We start from the raw sequence: 22,998 nt of genomic DNA, 5'->3' as shown, positions 1-22,998 counted from the left end.
GTAGAGGGCTCCTAGGTAGAGATAATTAATAAAGAAATTAATGCAAAATAGCTTTCTCAGCCCTCCTTCCACATCAGTACCGGGGAGGAAGTATCTTAGCTTACCCTACTGCGAGCAGGTTAATAGGCAGTAGCTCTTTATTTGCAAACACATACCAAGAAATCTGGAGTTGAGTTTGTTATTCTCAATTTCACAACAATCTCTTACTATGGCCCTGTGACTTTTAACTCATGAGAATAAAACTGGGTCCCTTGATTAACAAGGAACTCTATTTTTTTAATGCTCACTGTAATCCCCACAGTTGTGCTTAAAGAACTGTTGTGAAGGGAAAAGGCTAAAATGTAGTAATATTCACATTTTGAAAATAGCTATGGTATTGAAATAGCATTTACTTGCTTGGGTTTAGATGTGGAGGCTACTACTATGGACACACATAGGAAGAAATGATTGGCATCCCGCACTGCTTCTTAAAGGGCCCTAGAGCGAGGGCCTCGCCCTCTACTTATTAGCCAGAAGGCTAACAAAGGCAATGAAACTGCTCTCTCATCTGCAAAACTGACTTTTAAAAATGTCCCTACTCGGTGTCCAAGAATTGTCAAGAAGTTCTGTGACAAGGTCACTAAAGCCATTTTGTAATCGGTTCAGTTCTTCAGACACCAAGCAAATTACTGCTAATTCATTTTTGAAGTGCCGACTATTCTTAATATTGTCACAAGTAAAGACAGAATCAAACTGATTTCACAGTTGGAGGTCTTACTGTGGGAATATTTTATTGGGTATTTTTAAGTGATTAACAAAATAAAATTTGAACTCATGGATCAGTAATTTAAAGGTCTGAAAATTAGTGATGGATTAATAGTCATAAATAATAACCTGAGAATCTTTTTTGTTGATGGATTTTTTATGTAGCTTTTACCATGATTGTGGTTTACCCAATTCATGCTAAATAGGATATGCCCTTCAGAGTATATAGAGATATTTGAAAGTGCCAACTAAAACATAGGCTAAATTAAAATTCATGGAAACCACACATCATATTAGGGGATTTGTATACAAAGTGTGGATACCATGGGACAGATTTGCAGAATGGCCAGCAGGAAACGAAGGGGAAGGATCTTGGGGACATGCTTACGTGCTAAAAGGAATGAGTCTCTCTGTACTCCCTTCCATGTGAAGAGAAACGAAGTAAGAACAAACATTTATCTGACCAGCTAGGGGCTTGATAAAGAAGCCGAGATTTATTTTTCTTTGTGGATGTTTTTCTAAGTAAAGAATGATTTTTTGGAATGCTTTTCATCAAACTTACTCAAAAACAAGAAACTGACTTACATAAGTAGATTTGGTTCCCTCAATCTTCTTGAAGTTTGGCACATGATTCCCCAATATACACACATAGAGAGACCACAGCCCTTCTTTCAAACATTTGTCACACTCAGTTCTGTTCTTCCACTTTTCAAAAGTCATAAATATAGGTATCTGACCAGAGGTTAAATGACTGCAAGTGCACTGTAAAAGCTTCCTTCACGGGAAATGGTGTTCAAAATGTTAAAGAAAAACAGCACTCCGACAAGCTCACTAAAAGCAGATTTTAAACATTCTTCAGATTTTCTTATTTTAAAATATGGCCACGTAAAAGCAAATAGAGATGTAATCATCGTTAGGGTTTGGTACAAGTTATTTGGCAGGAAGGGTAAAAGGCTCAGTCCTAGTGCTGCTTTCTCTAGTGCAGCGGTTCTCAACCTGTGGGTCGCCACCCCTTTGGGGGTCAAACGACCCTTTCACAGGGGTCATCTAAAACCATCCTGCATATCAGATATTTACACTACGATTCATAACAGTAGCAACATTACAGTTATGAAGTAGCAACGAAAATAATTTTATGTTTGGGTCACAACATGAGGAAGTGTATTTAAAGGGCCAGAAGGTTGAGAACCACTGCTCTAGAGGGATGGCCTTCCACCTCTGCAAGGAGAACAAAGGGGGCTCATCGCTGTTCCCATCAAGCCAGAGAGAGTCACGATTAGAACCTCTGCGCTTCGGTGGAGATTGTTACCGCTTAGCTGCTCGCCACAGCTGGAGACAGACAGCCTCTCCAGGCCCGGCTTGAGCTGGAGCCCAGAGCCCCCTCCAAGGTCTCCGTCAGGAAATGTCACTGGGCCAGCACCCAAGCGGGACAGGTGTGCACAGCCCTCCGGCAGCCCTGAGGATCAGCTTTCGGTCCTAACTAGCAGATGGGCAACATTTCAACCAGCTCTTTAGAGTTGGTTCGCTGTTAGTCAAGTCATCGTGGAAGAAAATTTAGAAAGCGTCTAATCCAAAGCTTGCCAAGTCTAGTACCCTCTCCGCATACCCTCTCCTTGGCAGATCCTCTCTCGATCTGCAGGTGAACAGCTGCAGGCACAGGGAATCCTGGTGTCATTGGTTCCTGTTTCAGGCAGGGATGACTGAGTGGGAGAGCTGAACCCTGCTTCTTGATGTATATACATGGAAAATCTGGATTTCTCAACATGCACTTTCCCTCTCTCTGTCTGAGCTATACATATGGAAATTATTTTTAAAAAGAATATCATTTTCCAGATTGTCAGTATATTAATGAATAACAAACTGTCAGACCAAAGACACCTTAGCAATATGTAGATGGCCTGTTTGAAGTAGACAAGTTGTAGGCACGCAGTCAGACTCCCAACTCTGCCAGCAAAGTGCTGGGTCACCTTGGGCAAGCCAGCAGACCTTGCTGTGCCTCAGTATCTTTCTTTGAAAACCAAAGACTTTGAATTCCCAAGACTTTTCCAACATTAACCTAGAAAATGTGATTTTCCATATTCACATTTAATCACCATTGCCTCCTTAGCACCTAGAACAGGGCCTGGGACATAGGTGTTCAGTGAGTATTTATTGATTAACTGACCTTTATTAGGGAATCATATAGGCTGGAAATTGTAAGGATACAACAGAACAACTGTGGGAAAGGAGGAAGAAAAAGATATATCCCCCCGTTAGGGATTTCAGTCTAGTTGGGTCTGAGCAATAAGCATGCAAGAAAAATGACTTTAAATGTTCACCATGGTATTTATCAAATCACATAAGGAAGAGCTTAGCCTGGAAGGGGATGCACTTCCGCTGAAGAGTCATGAAATAAACAACTGGGAGCCTAGGATTTCAAGAGGCACAGAGGTGCTGGGAAAGGGCATGAGCAGAGGGAGAAACACGGGGGCAAGTGAGGTGTGCAATGGAAACTCCACGCCCTGTTGGGCCAGCATGGATTGTAAAGGAGGCAAGCGATACGGTTGGAGAAATGTGTGAGACCTTCTAAAATCCCAGGAAGTTTGAAACGTTATTCTCCAGGTTGTGCATTCTAAACGGGGGCTTTACAGCTCCCGGAGCTGGTGCAGGTTGGTTCTTGGAGTGGGGGAGGGAAGAAATATCTTGCTCTTGTTATGTACATTCACATACAGTATATTGGTGCTATTAAATTTTCATGGGGAAGGCAGTCGGGTGGTTCGATGATGATCATGAATAAAAGGTTGATAAATACTGCCCAAAACTCTGAGACTTCAAAGTGCCCATGCCTCAAAGGAGGAATAAGACTTAAGAAAAGCACAGAGAGAGACATTCGTGTCCAGAGCACCAAGAGACGACAAGATGTATTACATATATTCAGCAACAAATGGCTGATAATATAGGAGACATCCGTATCTTACATCTGACCCATCCATAAACCTAAAGCTTCTTTGAGAAAAGACCCAACCATGTCGTCTCTGCAGGGAGACCCAGTCTCGATTATAATCATTTCCAGAAGCAAGGAATGACTCTCGCTCTAGTCATTGCCATCAGCAGAGATGATGAGGTGCCCACATAGTTGTTGCTTTCATCCATGTGGGAGCGAGATGAGAATTTTTTAATTCAATGTTCCAGAGACGGGGCCCTTTGACATGCATGGGAGTGATCCTTTTTCAGCACATCCCCAAAATGAATGAGTCTAATTTTTAACATGTATCAGATGTGAGGATTGCAATTCACACTTCTACTATTCAGAGATATCCAATTATGATTCTCACAGAGAAGCTTGATGGACTTTTTAGGTAGTTGCTAACGGGCCCTCTAAAATAATAATTGGTTATATCCATCAGCAGATCCACATGTATCTAATGCTTGGAATTGCCTCTCTAATTATTAATATGTTATTAATATCCAAATGAAATATTAGTAACCTTAGTAATGCACGATATTATTTTGCTAAAAGCAGAAATATCAAGCATGCTTCAGCCTTCTGAAAGCAGAGCATTATAATATGTCACATGAAAGAAATGTTTTGAGTCCAGTGCAGCAGTCCAGCCAAAATGTCATATTTTACAAGTACAATATGTTCTGATTAATATAAGTATTTTTTAATTTTTGTGTGCAAGATGAAGCTCATTTCTGATTTGTGTACCCACCATCCACTAATGTGTTTAAATTAAGTTGCTTTTGCATACATTTGTATGTTATTCATTTCTAGCTACTTTTAATTTGCTCAGAATTGACATTTTAACTTTCCACACTGCCATCTCTAAAGCTCTCCTAATTCCTCAATCATTATTCAGTGTGTGTATCATCTAATGATCACATGTGCTTATGTGGGCTTACACATGTCTCAGTGGAAATCGCCAACGGTTTTGTTACGTGGCAGCATTTAAGACTGAGAACCACCAGGGACTGAATTCAAAGGCAAATGCCCAGGAAAACAGAGAAACATGAACAGAAAGTACCATTTTCCCTTCTACTTAACTGTCATATTTAGCTTCTTCTTTTGACCATTTCCACAAGAGCGCCCTTTAGTCCCAGGTAGAAAAGCACAATTCATTTTCCCACGTGTGGGTAAAGGACACACCTGTGAGACACCTGTGTCCCTTCAGGAAGAGAATGCCAGGTTGGCAATTTACATTCTAGGTTTTCCATCTGCGAGCTATGTTGTCATTGTGAAAGCAAAACTTGTTTCTAAAGGGAGACACCTGCCCAGAATACCGACAGGGGCCAGATTTTCTGACTTGCCCCCCTGAGCAAGCCCAGAGGCGGCTCCAGCCCTTGCAAGAGTTCTGTTAGGCAAACACAGCTTGCCCGGGGCAGAGCTGCTTTGGCAAACTCGCTCTTCTCCTGCAAGATCCAAAAAGAAAGCCTCAACTCCTTTGCCAAAGTGCTGTCAACCCTCCTTCCACAGGAAGGCTCCTCTCAGATGCATAGGCTGGGCTCCTCCGTGCCAGTGACTCTGGCTGGTTGAACACCCTTAAAATGCCGCTACAGAGGCACGCGGTGCCAGCCTGGGATGGCATATGACACAGTCCTTGGAAGAGGCACGGTTGACTCGAGTTGGGGTTATTGATTTGTTTTGTTTTTCTCTCTCCAGTCATAAAGCCCTTCCTCTCTCTTTCATCACATCATTTGACCGATCTTCGTTCGAGAACAAAAAGCTTCTATAAAGTCACACTTTTAAATGATGTATTCATTTTTAACTTAAATTTTAACTTCTTATAGGAAAATACATCTTTAATTTTCACAAACTAAAAACACCTATAGAACAACTACACAGATCAAGAAACAGTCCCCCACCCCCTCAACACCCCAGGAGCCCCTGCCGTTCATTCTAAGGTCTCTATCTCATGCTTGAGGGCAATCACTATAACATGAGGCCACATTTTAAATCCACTTGTGGCCAAAGAATTTACTATAGGAGCTAAATTTGGGTGTGTGTTTTTAATTTGCAATTTGTAAGTATTTCTTCATTTTAATTGGACTTAATTTGAGAGGGGAAGTTTCCATGTTTTCAAGTGTTCTGTAAAATTATTTGAAGCCAGTCATTCTTGATACAATACCTTCATCTTTGCCATCGACTCAGATGCCCCATGGCACACACAACTCTCTTCAGAAGTAGCGGTTGGAAAGAATTCTGTTTCTGTCTACCACCACATTTCCCGTTACATCGTGTAGCTAATATCTGACCCAAGGAATGTGCCTCCATCAAAAATAGGTTACAAACAAAAGTAAGAAAAATAAAAGTGCTCTGCCCTTTCTTTCCATCCCAGTTACTCCTCAGCACCCTTAGCCACAGCAGTGCCCAGGCTTCCACGAACTTCAAGTTTCTAACACAGGCCAAGTTCTAGACGCTCATGGCAATGGACTTGGAAGATGCAGACCCTGCTTAAAGGCATTGAAATATGTGATCATTGTGGAGAGGTGTCCATGACTGTCCACGCTTTTAAGTCACTCTGTGGTTAATTTCTCCATTAAACTCTGTCATTTTCTCTGACTGCTGAGCCACACCACCGCTGCCCATCCGTCAGCTACTTTCTGAAGTGTGTCGCCGTTGTGTTGCTGTGGACTTAGCCAATTTATTTACACCTGTCGCGTGCTTCTGCCTCATCTGCATTGTCACTGTGATGGTATTTTTTCTTTCTGTCTGTTTCTTCCACAGGAGTTTAACCAGTAACCTACCCAATGTGAACCTACCCAATGTGAACCTTCCCAAAGTACCAAATCTACCAGTTAACATCCCTCTAGGCATCCCACAAATGCCTACTTTTTCGGCACCGTCATGGATGGCTGCTATATATGATGCTGAGTGTGTATTCAGTTCACATTAGATCTAATTTAAATTAAAGTGATCTTGGCATGGATATGTCTTGTTTATTTCTATACATCCCATATAACAGAGATGGAGAGGGATAATTAGACATATTTTGCTGATCATACAGAGACGATATTGTTTATTTCTGGCATGTGGCGTGTTTGTAAGTTGTTTGCTATATATACAGCACTAACAATTTTTCTGACGCCCACTGAATGCTTGAGGACTGTTTCACTTCCTGAATTCTTTTGCAAAAAGATCCTGCCCATATTTTGTTGTTTTGTTTTATTTTTAATACAGGTGGCAAGGCTTTAGGAGTTATTCATCCAGAAATAGTCCAGGAAACCTCTTTCATGGGCTGACCTGTCATCTCTGGCCTGATCCAAATTTAAGAGGGAAGCACACCTACCTGAAGCTTTCTTTTCAAAAAAAAAAAAAAATAATAAAAAAAAATAATTACCCATCAGATTAGACACCTACCTGAAGCTTTCTTTTCAAAAAAATAATAATAATAATAATAATAAATAATTCCCAGAGACTGTTTAAACCAGAAAGTGTGTTTCTGGTGTCAGCAAAAGGCAGGCTATAGTAGCAGGATGTTGAGGGCTAAATGAAAATTTCTGAATGGATCGAGCCCCAGTCATGTATGTAACAACACTTCCCAAGGTCATCGTGTAGCACTGAGCGCTGAGACCTAGGTAGCAAAGTCTCTAAATGGGAGACTGCAAAACTGAAAAAACAAATAATGAAGTTTTTTGGTAGCGGTATCCCCTGTGGTCTGAGTGTAGAAACTCTTTACCAATGCCAGGCCACGCGGGGTTTGTTTTCTTGGAGGCCGAGCCATCCCTTTCATGCCAGCCAGCAGGTCAGGGGAATGGAGGCTGAGCCGCCATTTTTCCCAAGGCTTTGGAAATGAATCCCCTCTTTCCTCAGCAAGAAGAAGATCCAGCACCTCTAAATCCCACCTCAGGGAAATGAAATGAGAACCACGTGCATGATTTAATAAGTGAAATAAGGCTTCTCGATTCTGTGCCCCCTTTGATCCTTTTCTTAGACCACAGCTAATTATAGGCCAGATAAGCTTTTTCTTGAAAGAATAAATTGGCACGTTTTCAAAGGGAAGTGTTATTATCAAAGGAATAAAAAATGATCTGAAACTGGCAGTGAGTTTTGAAACCTCGAAAGCACATCCGTCAAGATGGCCCTGGACATTTCCATTGCTCTGTGATGCAGGTAGAGCACAGGACCTGAAAACCCCGCTCTACCGGGCTCCTCCAAAGCTGCCCATATTTTTTAAAAAACTGAGCTTGTTCACAAGTTCACAATGAAATCACAGGGTCAGTGTGTCTGTTTCTCTTTTAAAGATGAATCACAACCTCTAAAAATTTATATCTGAAAAAAATCTAAAAAAAAAACCCATAAGTCATATTCATGCTAAGATGACTATATTAAAAGTTAGATTAGGTATTATCTGTTAATAATTAAAAATAAATATCTGAAAGCTTTTTACCTTCTTCTCTGCATGCTCTGTGACATTGTTTTTGAAAAGATATGAATCAAGACATTGTAATAAAGCAGATAATGGTCTCTGTCGATTAATTAAGGCATGAGTGGGAACACATTTTGGTAACTGCTCAGCAATCAAAATAATCTTGGTGCTATTGCCTTAACATTAACAGTTTATCTTAAAAATAAAAAGAAAATATTCTTTTCCTCATGTCAAAACTTAATAATAAGCTCTTCAAAGAAAAAGAAAAAAACCCTAGAAGAATTTTTTGAAACTCTGAAACCAGATGGGTGTCAAAATGTTGTTGTAATAAATACCAATTATTGCATTCATATGTACTTAATGATTTAAAACATACAACCATGCAGTTCCAAAACGGGGTTTAGACTAGACAAAGTTGGGGTTTCTTTTTCCCAAGCCTAGGATGGGGGAAGGGGGAAGGCTGAACCTCCGCGGAAAAACGAAGCGTCCCCCCACTTTGGAGCAATGCGTATGGCAGTATCTGAAAAGAAGGCCTAGATTCTCAATCGCCCACCAGGAAATGCCTGATTCTATATCTTTTCATAATTCCAGTTTCCTCCTTTGCCACCTTTCATTTAAAGGTCGTGTCTCCATGTTACCTGCTCCTCCGTGTCAGATACGTCTACGTACTGACCTCAGACTGGTCTGTCCTTGAAAACATGTCCCTGTTGGTCGAGGCCGTAGGCTCCCTCTTGGCATGTTGGGAGCACCCCCCCCCCCCGCAGTAGCTGTGTATGCATTTATGCACTAGCTATATTTCTCTCTGAAGCATTAATTCAATGCAGCTGGCATCTGTCACAATAGAAACACCCACTCTCATCTGTTTCTATAGACGATGTCAGAACAAGTGGTAATGCATGGTGTGTTGGACATTTTATAAATTACTGTGTTAGCATTAGTGGTATGCGAGGAAGGGGGTGGGAGGTGGCCACCCCTCAGAGCTCCAAATGGGGTTGTTACAAAAGAGAAAGCCAGCCAGAGAAGGGCAAGAGGGTGAGAGATGGAGCGTTTCCCATACACAGGCTTTCCGTGGAGGCCCCAGGTAAAAGTTTCTTACACATCATTGTACAGAAAGGAATCAGGACCAATTCCTCCATCTGGACTGGGTAAGATGGTGCAATGGTTTAAAAAAAAACAAGCTTTGCAAATATCTCTTGTCCACTCACTTCCCCACCCCCAACCTCCTCCTGGGGTTGCCTATGCAACGGGCTGGTCTATTGGAATAATGACCAATCTGAACAGACGCATGGATTCAAGGTATCCAGGTGGACTCAGCTCAATTTGAGTCACCCCAACTTCTCTCCAGCTCTTCAAGAGAGAAAGCAGGTCCTCGCTCACCACTTTGTTAGCACTGTCCCTTTAAAACTCCAAGTCTGTGCAGTCTCCAAGAGGCCTCCATCTGGAGGGGAGCTGGGGAAATGCATGAAGCCCGAATTTGAATAACTGCATGTTGCCATGTAGTTATTATTTGTTGAGACTTACTTCCCCCTCTGGTTCGTGGCCTTCATCTGAATCATCACATGTGTTAATGTGGTTATTAAAAGAAGGCTGATTTTTACCATACACTGCTCTCCTGGCCGTGATGGGGCAATACGCCCCTCAGACTTCTCACTGGTCTGAATAATTGGCTGAACAAAGCCGCCTAGGTCATGTATGGTAAAACTCAAAATCTGCCGGTGGAGAATGCCCCCACCTCCACCGCCAACACGCGTCGTTTTGTATGTTGAAGCTACTGTTTGCCTCGAGCCTTCTAGTCCCAGTTGTCTTTGTGTCAGCGTTTCAGAGCCCAAGGCCACTGGGTGACTCTTGGTTTTTTTCTTTTTACCCTGCCAGCAACGGATCAGGCACCTCGGAGGATCTGTTCTGGAAGCTCGATGCCCTTCAGACCTTCATTCGGGACTTACACTGGCCCGAGGAAGAGTTTGGGAAGCACCTGGAGCAACGGCTGAAGCTGATGGCAAGTGACATGATAGAATCTTGTGTCAAAAGGTAAGCCCGGCACCTGCGCGGTCTCTGCACGCCTTTCCCACCACACACTGGCCCAGGGCAGGGCCGATGGGCCATAACTTGGAGATTTTTCGAGAAAGTGATTGCTTATCAAAGTCAGTTGGAGTAGCGGCCACCCAAGTCCAGTTTCTGTTCAGCTGCCCCACACCTGCCCCAAGCAAACGGCGTGGCTGGTATTTCACTGAGCTCCATAGGAAAGGCTCCTTGTCGGTTCTTGTTTGTGTCTCTGACATCTAGCAGCATCTGGCACAAAATACTTAGTAAACGTATTTTAAATGTAGGAGTGTATGCATGGTGGGCAGCTAGATGGAAATCAAAGAAGCACATCCAATTCCTGAGCCAGCGAGCCCAGTGCAGGAGCAGGAATCTAGTGAATTTCCAGCCATGTGGGCAGGACCTGAGCAGCATCATTCATTCTGTACATGGGAACCAAGCCTGTACGACCTGCCAGCTATTCGTTGTCGTGTGCAAAATCTAACTAGATACCAACAAGAGGGCATGTTGCCTGCTTTGTCCCCGTGGGATATGGGATTGAGGTGGGAAGGCTGCACTTGCAGTCCCCAGGTGACTGTTCTGCAGGCAAGAAGAAAAGGCGAACAGCATGCATCCTTTCTCCAGGAATTGTTTGAGCTCCTCCTCTCTGCAGGCACAGGACTGTGTTCCCAGCGTACCAAGGACTGCACCCTTCCTTCATGGAGTGTCTGTATCCGCACAGCCTCAGATGTGACACCATTATCATCACCCTGTCTATCCCCAGACACATGCCCAAGTGCTTTTGCCAGTTCCCAACAATTGCATTATTATTCCTCATTAAAAAAAAACAGACGGCAAGCATCACAGGCCACTTGGATTTCCAGATGTTGTGTAGTTTAGTTGATGGACCAGTTGTGGGAGTCAGGGACTGGGTTTGGCTGCGAGTGCTCTGAGTTCATCGTGTTATATCTTGGAAAAAGAAAAGGGATGTAATAGCATTGAAACTGGAACCAAAAGGCAAAAATGACATAGTCACAGGTAGGTGAGCTTCTCGGCAGGAATTAGAGAGAGAGCAACGTGCTATGGAGAACCCTCAGGAACTAAAGTCCCGGTGATCCAGATTCTGTGCTTTATCCTTTTCTTCCCACTCTTGGCATCAAAGGCAGGCCTCTGTCTCAACCCCAAGGTCAAAATGTTTCCTTAGGGTTTTGATTCTCACCATCTCCTACAGAGTCTGTCTCAATTTTAGGAAAAGCCAATCTTCTCCTATGGCTAAACCATCTCACACAAAAACTGCTTGTCAAAGTGGCTCCTCTGGCGAAACGCTCCCTGGGACTGTAATGCATTAGAATGAAGGCCCTCTCGCTTCTGAGCTGTGCACGCGGTTGTACAGAAAGACACGCGTGCCCTTCTCTGGAGAGCCCGTCTTTTGAATAGATAATAAGTAATAGGAGATGACATATAGGTGGGCGAGGGGTCAGCCACTCAGAGAGTGTGAGCTCCTCAGAGGAAGGCGGTGTATCTCATTCACTTTGAGTTCCTCACCCGTCCCAGGTCCCAGCATCATGCTTGACACATGGTAGCTGTTAAGTAACTGTTACTAGGAGTTGGTCACCTGCACATGTACTCCTGACCCTGGTGTTTCTTCCGGTTAAGGCCCCAGTCTAAGCACAAACCAGACAAGAGCAAACGTGAGTGGAAATATCGTCCCCAGGCAGCCAGAGTCGGAGGGTAAGACATGAAACAGTCCGTGGGTGTTTTAAGACATAGAGCCCACATTTGTAGAGCCTAGAACCTTTGCTTTACTGTTTGGGACAGAATAAAGGGCCCCTGTTCTAGGATAACAGAGTAAGGACATGATTTCATGGATGTAAATATGCAACACCAAAGTCAATCGGTACTCCTCATTGCCAAGTTTCTAAGAAATTGAAATAACTTATTTGATGATATCATCCACTTAGTGAACCTGACAGAGCCTCTAGTCTAGCCTATTTCAGGTGCTGTGCTCCACACAAAACATGGTGCCCTAACTCTGCCCTCAAAGAGCATCAGCTGGATTAAATGACCTCTCCATTCCTGCCTTTTGGCCCCGTAGAGCCCTCTTGGTCATATTAATTTTGCATTCGGCTTCCTGTTTTCACAGCCCCACACTCTAAGGGTTATGAGCCGCTCTCCTGTGAAAGCAGATGATTACTTCATTCATTCGTAAGGAATCAATTTAGCATTTCCCTGTCTCAAGTTGGGCCGGGACTGGCCAGTGAGCCTCACAAGATCAGCACAGGGACCTGTCCAACTCAGTCCCCATCACGCCTCCTTTGCACAAAACCAGAACGTGATGTATTTGCAGCGTAGCTTAAAATGATCATCGTGATCAGAAAGCTACATCAGTGCACCGAGTCCTCAGAAGCCAAGATACATTTATCTTTAACATGATCATATAATATATAGGAGTGTTTGAAGGCATTTTTTTTAGTAGTTTGCTTAAGAGCTGGGCTTCCAACCTTAGAAATTATACTTGGCTTCCCTCATGCACCCAGGGTGTGTTAGCAAGCTGGCACCCTCTCCGAGCTAGCTAGCTGTGTGGTCCTCTCTGCACTGTTAGGAAACTCCTACAAATGCCTCTTAAAGCGATGCCTTCCTGGGGGCTGCACGATCTCCAGAACCTGACCAGGCACAATGCTGAAACGATGCCTTGGACAAAGGACCTTTAGTAAAACCACTTACTAACCAGGTGCTTTTCTCTAAAGACATGTGATGAGGATGTGACCCGCTTCTCTGAAACCTTTCAAACCATAACTGGGCCCCTCTGCAGGCTGATATCAGGGATTAAATCTCACACCTATAGCACCAGCTGGCCAGGTCGAACCGAGCTTTTCCGGGAGCAGTTAGCACACGGCTGGGTTCATAGTTTGACCTAAGTCAGAATGATGTCACAGTAAATCTCCACCATTACACAAGTCTTGAATTGGGAAGTATGGCATGACATTTTTACTTATAAGTATAATGTGTTCTTTATTGCAAAATAAAGCATTGACATGGCAATGCAAACAAACAAGCAAGCATAGTGGAAGTTCCCCCCCCACCACCACCCACCTTACCACCTCTCCTAATTTCACTCTCCTCTGCAAAGGTAGTCATCTCATTTTTCAGTCTTTAAAGCAATCTAACAAACTTGTTGTTGGTTTTAATTTCAGCCTCTTTCAAAGCCAGGATAAAATTAATAAATAAATAAAACAATAAATGTCATTTAAGATTTTTTTTTTCCCACCAGGAGATTGTGAAGATAGAAACTGCTTTCTTTTTTTGCGGGGGGGGTGGTATTTTTAATTGAAGGGATTCAAGGTAGGTAGTTGCCAGTGTGAGAGGACTTACATGTGCTATAATTGGGTTTTTGTTCATTCATTCATTCTCCTGCAATTAGAGTTCTCCATAGCATGTGAGCGACAGACAGAAATACGCTGAGCTACAGGTGTTCCGTGCACTGCCGAGAGAGAAGGGTGTGCGTGGCCGTCTCCCTGAATAGGCCTTCCTGAGCTGGGAAAGTCATTTTTAAAAGAACACATGTGAAGTCATTGTTGATTGAAACTGATTACAGCCTTCAATTTTCTTTTCCACTGACCTCTCAGAAAATGTCTCCTCCTCCTGCTGCCATCTGAATGCTGAATTGGTCTTTTCCTACTTTGTTTTAATAGAACCAGGATTGCATTTGAAGTTAAGCTGCAAAAAACCAGTCGATCAACAGATTTTCGAGTCCCACAGTCAATATGCACCATGTTTAATGTTATGGTTGATGCCAAAGCTCAATCAACAAAACTTTGCAGCATGGAAATGGGCCAAGAGGTAAAAATATATATATAGATAGATCTCTCCTCCCTTACAGCCCCCCCTCCCACCATTGATTATGTAGAAGAAAACTTCACAAATTCCTTCCATCTACACTAGTCTGCTAACTTCAGGAATATACTCTAACATTTGTAGATTAAGCCGCAGATGAATGTTTGGTGTCCGTTTGTTAAGTAAATGTCTAAGGCTTGTGCTAATGAGCATGCCGGTCACTTGGTAGTGATTCTTGGCTGGCGTTGGACTGGCCGTGAAGTTCCTTTAAGTCCAATGATGTTTGATGATCTTATTTATTAGGCTGGTATCTCCAACAGATGTTTGCCAGAATGCAAGTCATTTTCACATTTGAAGTGCATTTTATCACTTTGAACATCTGGACGACAGGAGAGCTCTCTTTTTTGAATCTAGCATCTTCCAGGATCTATAATGTTGGCTCACCCTGCTACCCAGTCGCCAGCAGCAGGTTCTGAATTTTTAAGAAATCGCAGACTTTCATTTTCCTGAGATTGATTGTGCATCTTCCCTGACCAAAAGTTTAGTCCTTTGCTAAGTTTCCAGCTCCAAAGTGGTATTTAAAATGTAAAGGAGAGAGCAGCAGCAACTCGGGCTTGATTAAAGACCATCGTGATCATTTTCCTCTGATGGCCTTGCGCCAGCGAGATATTCATATACCAATTTAGAATTAATGCAAAAACATTTCTGGCACTCTCGTGTTGTTGCCAATTGGCATAAATTGCTCCTAAATCAGATCTTTCGATACCAGCCCTACACGCTCAGAATTTTTTACTAAATTATATTTGCTCCTTATTCGTTATTTATTTTCTCTTTCGGCACCTTCCATTTTTAAATGTGGGTTGGTGGTATTCTCTTCCTGGCAAGATCATCTTTAAGCTTCTCCCCCCCACCCCCCAGACCAGCTTCCTCCACCACGTTTGTGAGCCTCTGCCCCTGACTGACTTTCTGGTCCGGGACCTTTGCTCGGGGTTATGGTCTAGGCTTTGGGTCACATGCAAGGGGTTCTCTCTGCCGGTTCCCTTTGCTGCAGGTGAGCAATCTGGAGCAGCAGATCTAACTTCAGTGCATCAGGCTAATCAGAGAGCTTCCCAAACCCAGATTGTTGGGCCTCACCCCAAGAGTTCCCAATAGGTCTGGGGTGCGGTCCAAGAGTTTGCATGTCTAACAAATCCCCTGGTAATACTGATGCCACTGGCTGGTCTAGAGACCACACCATAAGAACCACTAGTCTGGAGGTTCAGTAACCAAACCTGAGTGGAGAAGGGCTCAGGAGGGAAGGTCAGCGTCCTGGGGAAGGCTCGGGCTGGGGACAGCCTCCTGGTTGGGGGTCTCACCTGGGCTGTGCTGCCCACCAGAGCTGGTCGAGTGGCTCAGCCTCTTTGGGCCTCGGTTTCTTCATCTGTAAAATGATAGCACTATTCTAGTTCTATTCAGGCTGCTTTTGGCTGCAGAATCAGTTCTTCAGACCTTACTGGGGAAAGCGGGGGGGCAGCATGTGAAAGGAATAAAATTTCTGGATGCAGTGGGGGCATCACCCACTCACATTTCTCTGGGCGACTCTGAACCATCTCTTGGGCTTCACAGAGCCCACTTAAAAAAACCTGTCTTGGATGGTCTCTAAGAATTGTGAGTGACTTCCAGAATCCTTCTCCTCCTGAATTTTTCTCTCTTTGGAGGTTTATTTTTTAAAATGAGATATAATTCACATACCATAAAATTCGCTCTTAAAGTATACAATTCAGTAGCATTTAGTATATTCACAAAATTGTGCAACCATCACCACAGTCAGTTGCAGGACATTCTTATCACCCTAAAAAGAAACCTGGACCCATTAGTATAATTCCCCAACCCGCCCTCCCCAGCCCCAGGTAACCGGCACTCTACTTCTGTTAATAAGGACTTGCCTATTTGAACATTTCATATAAATGGAATATACTAATATGTGGTCTTTTGTGCCTTCTTTCGCCTGGCAGAATGTTAAGATTTATACATGTTGTTCCAGGAAATTTATGGAGCCATTTCCCAGGAAAAAATACTTTCACATACAATTTCAAGGGACCGGGAAGTTTGTCAGGCCAAACTAAAGACCCCGTTGGAAATATGTGAAGGAAATAAGTCCTCTGAGGGACCTTGCTCTGTGGCTGTGACCTTGAGTAGAACTTCAGTGAGAAGTCTCATGCAAATGGTCCCTCATCAACTCTTCCATCTTCTAGAATGGGGACATTTATCTCCAAAGTAAAACTGAACAGTTAGAACGACATTGGCCAAAGGTGATGACTGGGAACATCCTGAAATTGGGAGAATAGATGAAAGTTTAATTTTTTTTGAGTTTTCACTTTGTGAGTATCTGATATTGAACTCCTATTATAGATCTAGTTACTGATGCCTGTTTCCACCTGGATTCCAATGCCCTCAAGGAGTTTTAGAATAGATTCTCCAGTTTTAAGTCACTTCTTGAATTTCATCACTGGGGTAAAATAGCATCTAAAGGCAGCTGTTGAAACATTTGTTAACCATACTTTTCCATCTTAAATATTTATTTTTTCATTAAAATTTGCAAAGCACCAATAGAGAGGAAATTGTATATTAAATACTTTCTCACTTGGTCTAGAGTGTTTTCATCTCATTTCCAAGGTCAGATGGTCTTAACAGAAAGACAACATACACACAATCTGTTCCATGACAAGGCAAAATGTGCAGCACTGGGAGTCAAGTGGAATGATTTTCCCAGTGTGATTGTGAATTTGCAGCAACTTAGCTCATTAGAAGCAAAAGTAAACTTCCCAAACTTTCCATGCCATTGAAGATTAGTAGTTTCCTTGCTATATCATGATCTAGGGCCCCAGAATATAATTTATTATTATTATTGTAATTATTATTATTAATTATTATTATTATCAAGCCAATCCAAGAAGGCCAGCAGAAGGGACTGAAAAAAATGCAAAAATAAGAAAGAGCGCTCTTTGTACCCAAATTGGATAATTCATCTGACTGCAAAAAATGTTGTAATAAGATAATCTAGTGGGGGTGGGGAGGGATGGTAATTAAACAATATCTGGTAGTATTTATACTCCTTCCTGGAGCATCACATCTGCCTAGAACAATTACTCTCCTGAGCAAGAGCAGAGTAAAGGCAGAGTACTCACTGATGCTCCAGAAAAGTCAATCAAATAAGCCTTGGAAGAAACTGATTAAAGAAATCCATGTATTTGGTAATTACTTGTATAAGAATGGAGGCTACTTAGATAAATACCCCTTTGCTACATAATAAGCAGAATAGATGTTACCCGGCCCTACTATCCCTCCAAAGTGGGTTTTATTTCACTGAGGTTATAATTGACATACAACAAAGTATGTAGCTTGTAGATGAGTTTAGAGAAATACACACATGTATACCATGCTAATCATTGGTTCCGGCAGCAGTAATGTTGCCTTGTAGCACTTCTAAGTTTCCAAACCATGTGCCCATGCATTGTTTCATTACTTTGTAGTGATTTTTATATTCACAACAGGGATAATTCTAGCCCCATTGAGGAAATGAGAAAATAGACTAACAGAAATGACATACTCAAGTTTCCTCTAGAAGTAAGAAGCACAATAAGCATATCAAAACATTTTTATAGCCCTAGCTGGTTTGGCTCAGTGGATAGAGCGTTGACCTGCAGACGGAAGGGTCCAGGGTTCAATTCCAGTCAAGAGCACATGCCTGGGTTGTGGGCTTGGTCCCAAGTGTGGGGCATTCAGGAGGCAGCCAATTAATGATTCTGTCTCATCATTGATGTTTCTATCTCTCTCTCCCTCTCCCTTCCTCTCTGAAATCAATAAAAATATATATTTTTTAAAAAGACCACTTTTTTATAAGCAGAATAAAAGAAATGTGGACAGGAGTGGTGATAATACTCATATATTCATAGACAGCGAAAGGGAGAGACAGTTGGAGTACCTGGGAGGAGTCAGGGCCAACTTTGGCATGGAAAACATGAGAGCAGGGAGAGGTTCCCACAAACCACCGTGTCTCCATATACTTCCGTCTGGATTCCTTAGAGGAGGGAAGAGAAAGCTTATTTGTCTTTCAGGAAAGACATTGTTAACTCCTCAGGACAGATCGCGCCTGGATCTTTCGTGAGTGATGCACAGAGAACATGCTCTTGGCTCTGCTTGCCGTTTCAGCGAAGTTTTTTGAGAGAATGTTTCTGTTCTCAATGATATTCTTTGCTTGTTTAGAAGCTTCTCATTTAATATTTCATATTATATTATTTTTGCCTACAGCTAACTTTCCTCAGTTAAATCTCATCATTAATGTCATAAATGTGAATCACTTATAGCGATCCAAAGAGAATCTAGAAGGTGCAGTCACGTGAGGGCAGGTGAGGGTGTGACTCAGGATCTTATCACAAGACCTACAAATGAGTTGGGAGCCCTGTCAACATTCCTGGGGTCCTTTGTTTTGACATCTTTCTGTGTTTTAGCACTGAACTCTGCAGATAGTGTTTGCATTTAGCCCCAGATTTCTGCCACTTCCTAGTAAATTCTTTCGTGAAGTTAGCAGTAGAGCCAACGTGGGTTCTGTTTACCAGGACTGTGCAACACCACCATTTGCTTTTTCTCTCTCTCTCTAGTCAACTAAAAGGCAAGTAAAATGAGATGACTGAGCAATAAGACCATCTCCCTCTACCCTTGCTTTCTACTTTATGAATTTCAACAAATAATATTGGAATTGCAAGTGTAAGTTGACAAAATGTTTCCACATCTAGACCCTCAGTACATCTTCAAACTATATCTATGATTCTGAGAGCAGGACTGCCAGGAAAAAAAACTTGACCTTGATTTTTTAATAGCCCTGATTGGGTGGCACCTGGTGGGTGCATCGTTCTGTGCACCAAAAAGATTATAGGTTCAGTGCCAGGTCAGGGAACATACCTAGGTTGTAGTTTCAATCCCCAACCATCCCATGTGGGCTCATATCTGAGGCAAGCAATCAATGTTTTTTCTCCTGATCTCCCTCTCTCTCCTGTCCTCTCTCTCCCTCTGGAATCAATAAAAACAAATCCTTGAGTGAGGATAAATAAATAAATAGTAATAATGAAACAGACCTGCTAAATATCTTTACACAGGGTGTGCCTCATTCCCATTACAAAATCATCAATAATTTATACTGGCTTCTCCCCTGTCCCATTGACCCTAGGTAGTAGTAGTAGTATCTGTTATGTGTGTGTTTTTTAGGGGTTTTTTTGTTGTTGTTTTTTACAGATGAAGAAACCGAACTATATTTTCTTAGGCAACATAACTAACCAACTTTGCACTGGGGTTTTGTCTAGGTCTTCCAGTTACAAATCAAATCCCACTATGACTTGAAATGAATTAACCTCATTCCCACCCCTTTGCTCCCTTTCAATACTGCTGATCGCCAGTTACCAGAATATCAAACCACATTAATATGGCTTATGATTTCCGCATGTTTTCATAGCTTTCTGGATGGTTTGTTTAATTTTTCTTTTCTCATGTGCCCTATTGTCCTAATTTTCATTTGCATTGTTCCCTTTTTTTCGATTCCTAATTACTCCTCCCTCTGAAAGTTTGCTAACGAGTGGGTAAGTGCATTTTCTTTCCGGAGAGCCGTGCTTGGCATTGTTGTTTTCCATTGAGGAAATGTGGAATAACTCAATGGATATTGAGATGCTCTAATAAATGTCAAGGAGCTGGCATAGAGTGCTTTCTGTTGAAATCGCGTTTTCTTTCCTCCTGGCATGTGCAGCAGATTTTGTTTGTGTGGGGTTTGTTTTTGCATTACTATTTAAATTTAATAACCGACAGCAGCAGTTAGAGAATTTGAAAAACTTAGTAGCAGTCTCATTAGTGCTCTAAGCCTGGGCCTGCTTGCCCATCACGGAGAAGACGAGTGGCAGCCACCAGGGTTGAGAAAGAGGCCCTGCCCAGGCGCTGAGTCAACACACTGAGATGGAATGAGGGGCGCTGAGGCATTCACCCCAAAGAGCCAAAGGTCTTAGAACAGTTTTTGCAAAATCACGCACAATGTATTGGTCAAATTCCCTTTGGAAGGGTGTACTTCCTCAGCCACAGCTCCCAGCAGTTTCCCAAAGATAATTTTCGTCCCTGTATTAAATTGTTGTGGTATCGTGCTTTGTACGACCCAGGTCAACACGCTGCTGGGCTGTGAAGCCGCCCGTGCCAGCTTTTGTAAAGGCCTGTGTGTCTCTACACATATCAAAGCAATGGAACGCTTTGGGTGAGGAGCAATGTGCCTGATAATTTTTTTTTAAGAGCTTCGAATCTCTCCTCATCAAAGACACAGAGTCAGAATCTTACAGCTGCTTCCAGGACTGTGGAGAGGGATGGGGTGGGCAGGGCAGGCTTTAGGTATAAATTGCGTTGTCTAAAAATTACCGACGGATGCCATGCCATCACCTCCCAAACATGCTAATATTTGTCTTTCTGTGTTCTTCAGCATCAATACCATTCAAAAATAGACGAACTAATTGAAGAAACTGTTAAAGAAATGATCACACTCTTGGTGGCAAAGGTAATCTTCCGTTTCAGGTGAAATGTTTCGTTGTGAGCATTGCTTTGTTATGTCTGCATTCCCATTAAAATGTCACACGTCAAAAAGTTGAGCCGGGCACTTACATTTCTCAGGAAACAGGATTGCGCCTCACCCAGCCGCAGTGCCGAGTGATTTTTCTGATGATTGCGAGCCGAGTGAGGATGAAGCGATGAAGTGGCATATGTTAACTTAATAAGAATTTGTCCCCAAACGCTGCACTAGGTTATGCAGGAAATGTTTGTTTTGTTTTTCAGCATTGACAAAGTTAGGTTTTTAAATACAGAAAGTTAAACGGTAATAAGGAATTCTGCCATCGTAGGCACCCCCTTCCCCCTAGTTTCACATGCAGTGAGAGTCATAATAAAGCAGAAAAGTCAGATAAAGCTATTTCAGTCACCCTCATGAATTCTAGAATTTTAACTAAGTAATGTTGAATGGGAAGACATTTATATTTGCCAGTGCTAAACTTCTGTTTCCCCCAAATTACTGATAAAATACAAATAAAAATAGATTGGATTAAATGTAGTGCTAATATGTAACATAAAGACGGCTTTGCGCAGTTTGGGATTTTGAAAAGTGCATTTAATATTATCGCATGCTATATGCAACGCAATAATATTTTGTCACTTTGCACTTCTGGAGCACTCTCTATTTGCAATCACATAATAATGAAGAGAAAGCCGGATAAGTCAAATATTTCTGTGTCGAGGCGTCTACTCCTCTCCCCGCAGGCTGCGATCACATAATAGAAGGCGAACATGAGCAGAGGCTCCGTGATGGTTGGAAATGTTGCTCTTTATCGTGAGCAGTTCTCCTCTGGAACACTAATTCTTTTTTCTCTTTTGCGGTTTTTCTAGTTCGTTACTATCTTGGAAGGAGTGTTGGCAAAATTATCCAGATATGACGAAGGGACCTTGTTTTCTTCTTTCTTGTCATTCACCGTAAGTAAAGAGGTTTACATTAATTTTCTTAAGGAAATATGGATGCTTCAGATGGGTAAAATGAGCTGGTGAATGTCAAGAAGCTGACATGCGGAGGGTGCTGCTGTGGCATTTGGTTTGGATTGGTGTGTGTGTGTGTTAATTCCGGTCACCCATCAGCGTCTGCTGATAACGCCGGGAGAAGGAGCGGGGCACTTCATAGCAGCCGCCACACCGCTGCTGTTTCCTTTGTGCATATCCACTATGTGCACACTTGTATGCCTCTGTATATTTGTATCCAAGGAGAGTTGGCGGACTGAGCCCACCTTAGCTTCTTAGGTGAAAACACTTACCGTTTCTGAGCTACCATTTCCTCGTCTGTGAATTAATTTTAGGGGTTGCAAATGGAGACCTACGGGTCAGAGAGAGCTTGGAAATATGTTTTATTTGGTCCTCACTGTGTCGGGTACACTTTCCTTAACTGAATTAGTTTCCCGCATTTAAAAATCAGAAGAATTCACAGAGAAGCCTGAATCCCAGGGCTCTATGAAGTGACGGCCGGCAGCTTTATGAAGGCCTGTCTGTCGGCACAGCAGCCGTCTGCAGGGCTCAGTCACAGGGTCTCACAGTCCAGCCGTTTTCGCCAGTTTCCTTGAGCCCCTTCCGGGCTGTCCTGCTCATTCATAGGCCTGCCAGGGCTTGGGGACACTTGAGTTACACCCCTGGCACACACGATCGAGTCTGTACAAGTCTGAGAGGTTCTAAGTCTGTGCCAGAATCGGGCATGGCCATAGAAGTTAGGTGGTGGTGGGCAGAGGCCAGCCTGATTCTCTGGAGGTAAGCGGGGCGGGTGGCTGTAAGCGGACTGCTCCGGGGCCTGTTCTCCTTCCCTTGCTGTGCTAGGCGGGAACTGCAGCTGCAGGCCTCCTTGCCATCTCTGATGGCAGGGGTCTTGCTGGCTCTGGGACCAGCTGTCATCCTCTGACAATGCCATAGGAAAGGCCATTTAGGACCCACTATCTTTGAGTCTTTGAAAGAGACTTCATTTATGAAGAATTTCCTAAAAGGGCCTTGAATGCCAAGGCAAGACCCAGCACAGGATAGAGGGTAGCACATCATCATCTTTGGAATCCAACAAAATCGGGTTCAAATCCCATTACCCATACTGGCCAGCTGTGTGATCTTGAGTAGGTGTCTCATCCTTCCTGAGCCTCATCCTCTCTGAGGTTTGTTTTAGTTTTGGTTTTGGTTTTGGTTTTGGTTTTGGTTTTAGGGAGGTGTGCTATTGTATCATTTTGCTGTGTGTGTGTGTGTGTGTGTGTGTGTGTGTTGATTGCAGTTAATACCAATATTGTATGGAAGTAGGGAGTAAATAACGTCTTCCACAATGAGCTTCTTTAAGGATAATAATATAAGTGAAAGAGCTTAGTCCTAGCATAGTCCTAGCACACAGTAGGTCTCAAAAATAGCAACTATTATTAATAAAAGATATCTAATATGTTTATTATATAACACAAGCATACATACACACAAGTTCTTTCCACATGCCCTT

General features: G+C 42.8%; 1 protein-coding gene across 1 annotated transcript in view; it reads left to right on the top strand.

Moving 5' to 3' along the window:
• The window catches only part of CADPS (Ca2+ dependent secretion activator), a 346,095-nt gene that overhangs the window by 257,963 nt on the left and 65,134 nt on the right, over positions 1-22,998 (top strand). The window contains exons 20-23 of the mRNA XM_006779138.2: positions 9,963-10,118; positions 13,802-13,949; positions 20,431-20,505; positions 21,384-21,467. Coding sequence (XP_006779201.1) covers positions 9,963-10,118; positions 13,802-13,949; positions 20,431-20,505; positions 21,384-21,467 — 463 coding nt within the window. The remainder of the gene's footprint in view (positions 1-9,962; positions 10,119-13,801; positions 13,950-20,430; positions 20,506-21,383; positions 21,468-22,998) is intronic.

Source organism: Myotis davidii, unplaced genomic scaffold (genome assembly GCF_000327345.1).
Source record: "Myotis davidii unplaced genomic scaffold, ASM32734v1 scaffold189, whole genome shotgun sequence".
Classification (NCBI taxonomy): Eukaryota; Metazoa; Chordata; class Mammalia; order Chiroptera; family Vespertilionidae; genus Myotis; species Myotis davidii.
The sequence above is the reverse complement of the archived record's forward strand: the minus strand, read 5'-3'. Positions and strand labels throughout refer to the sequence as shown.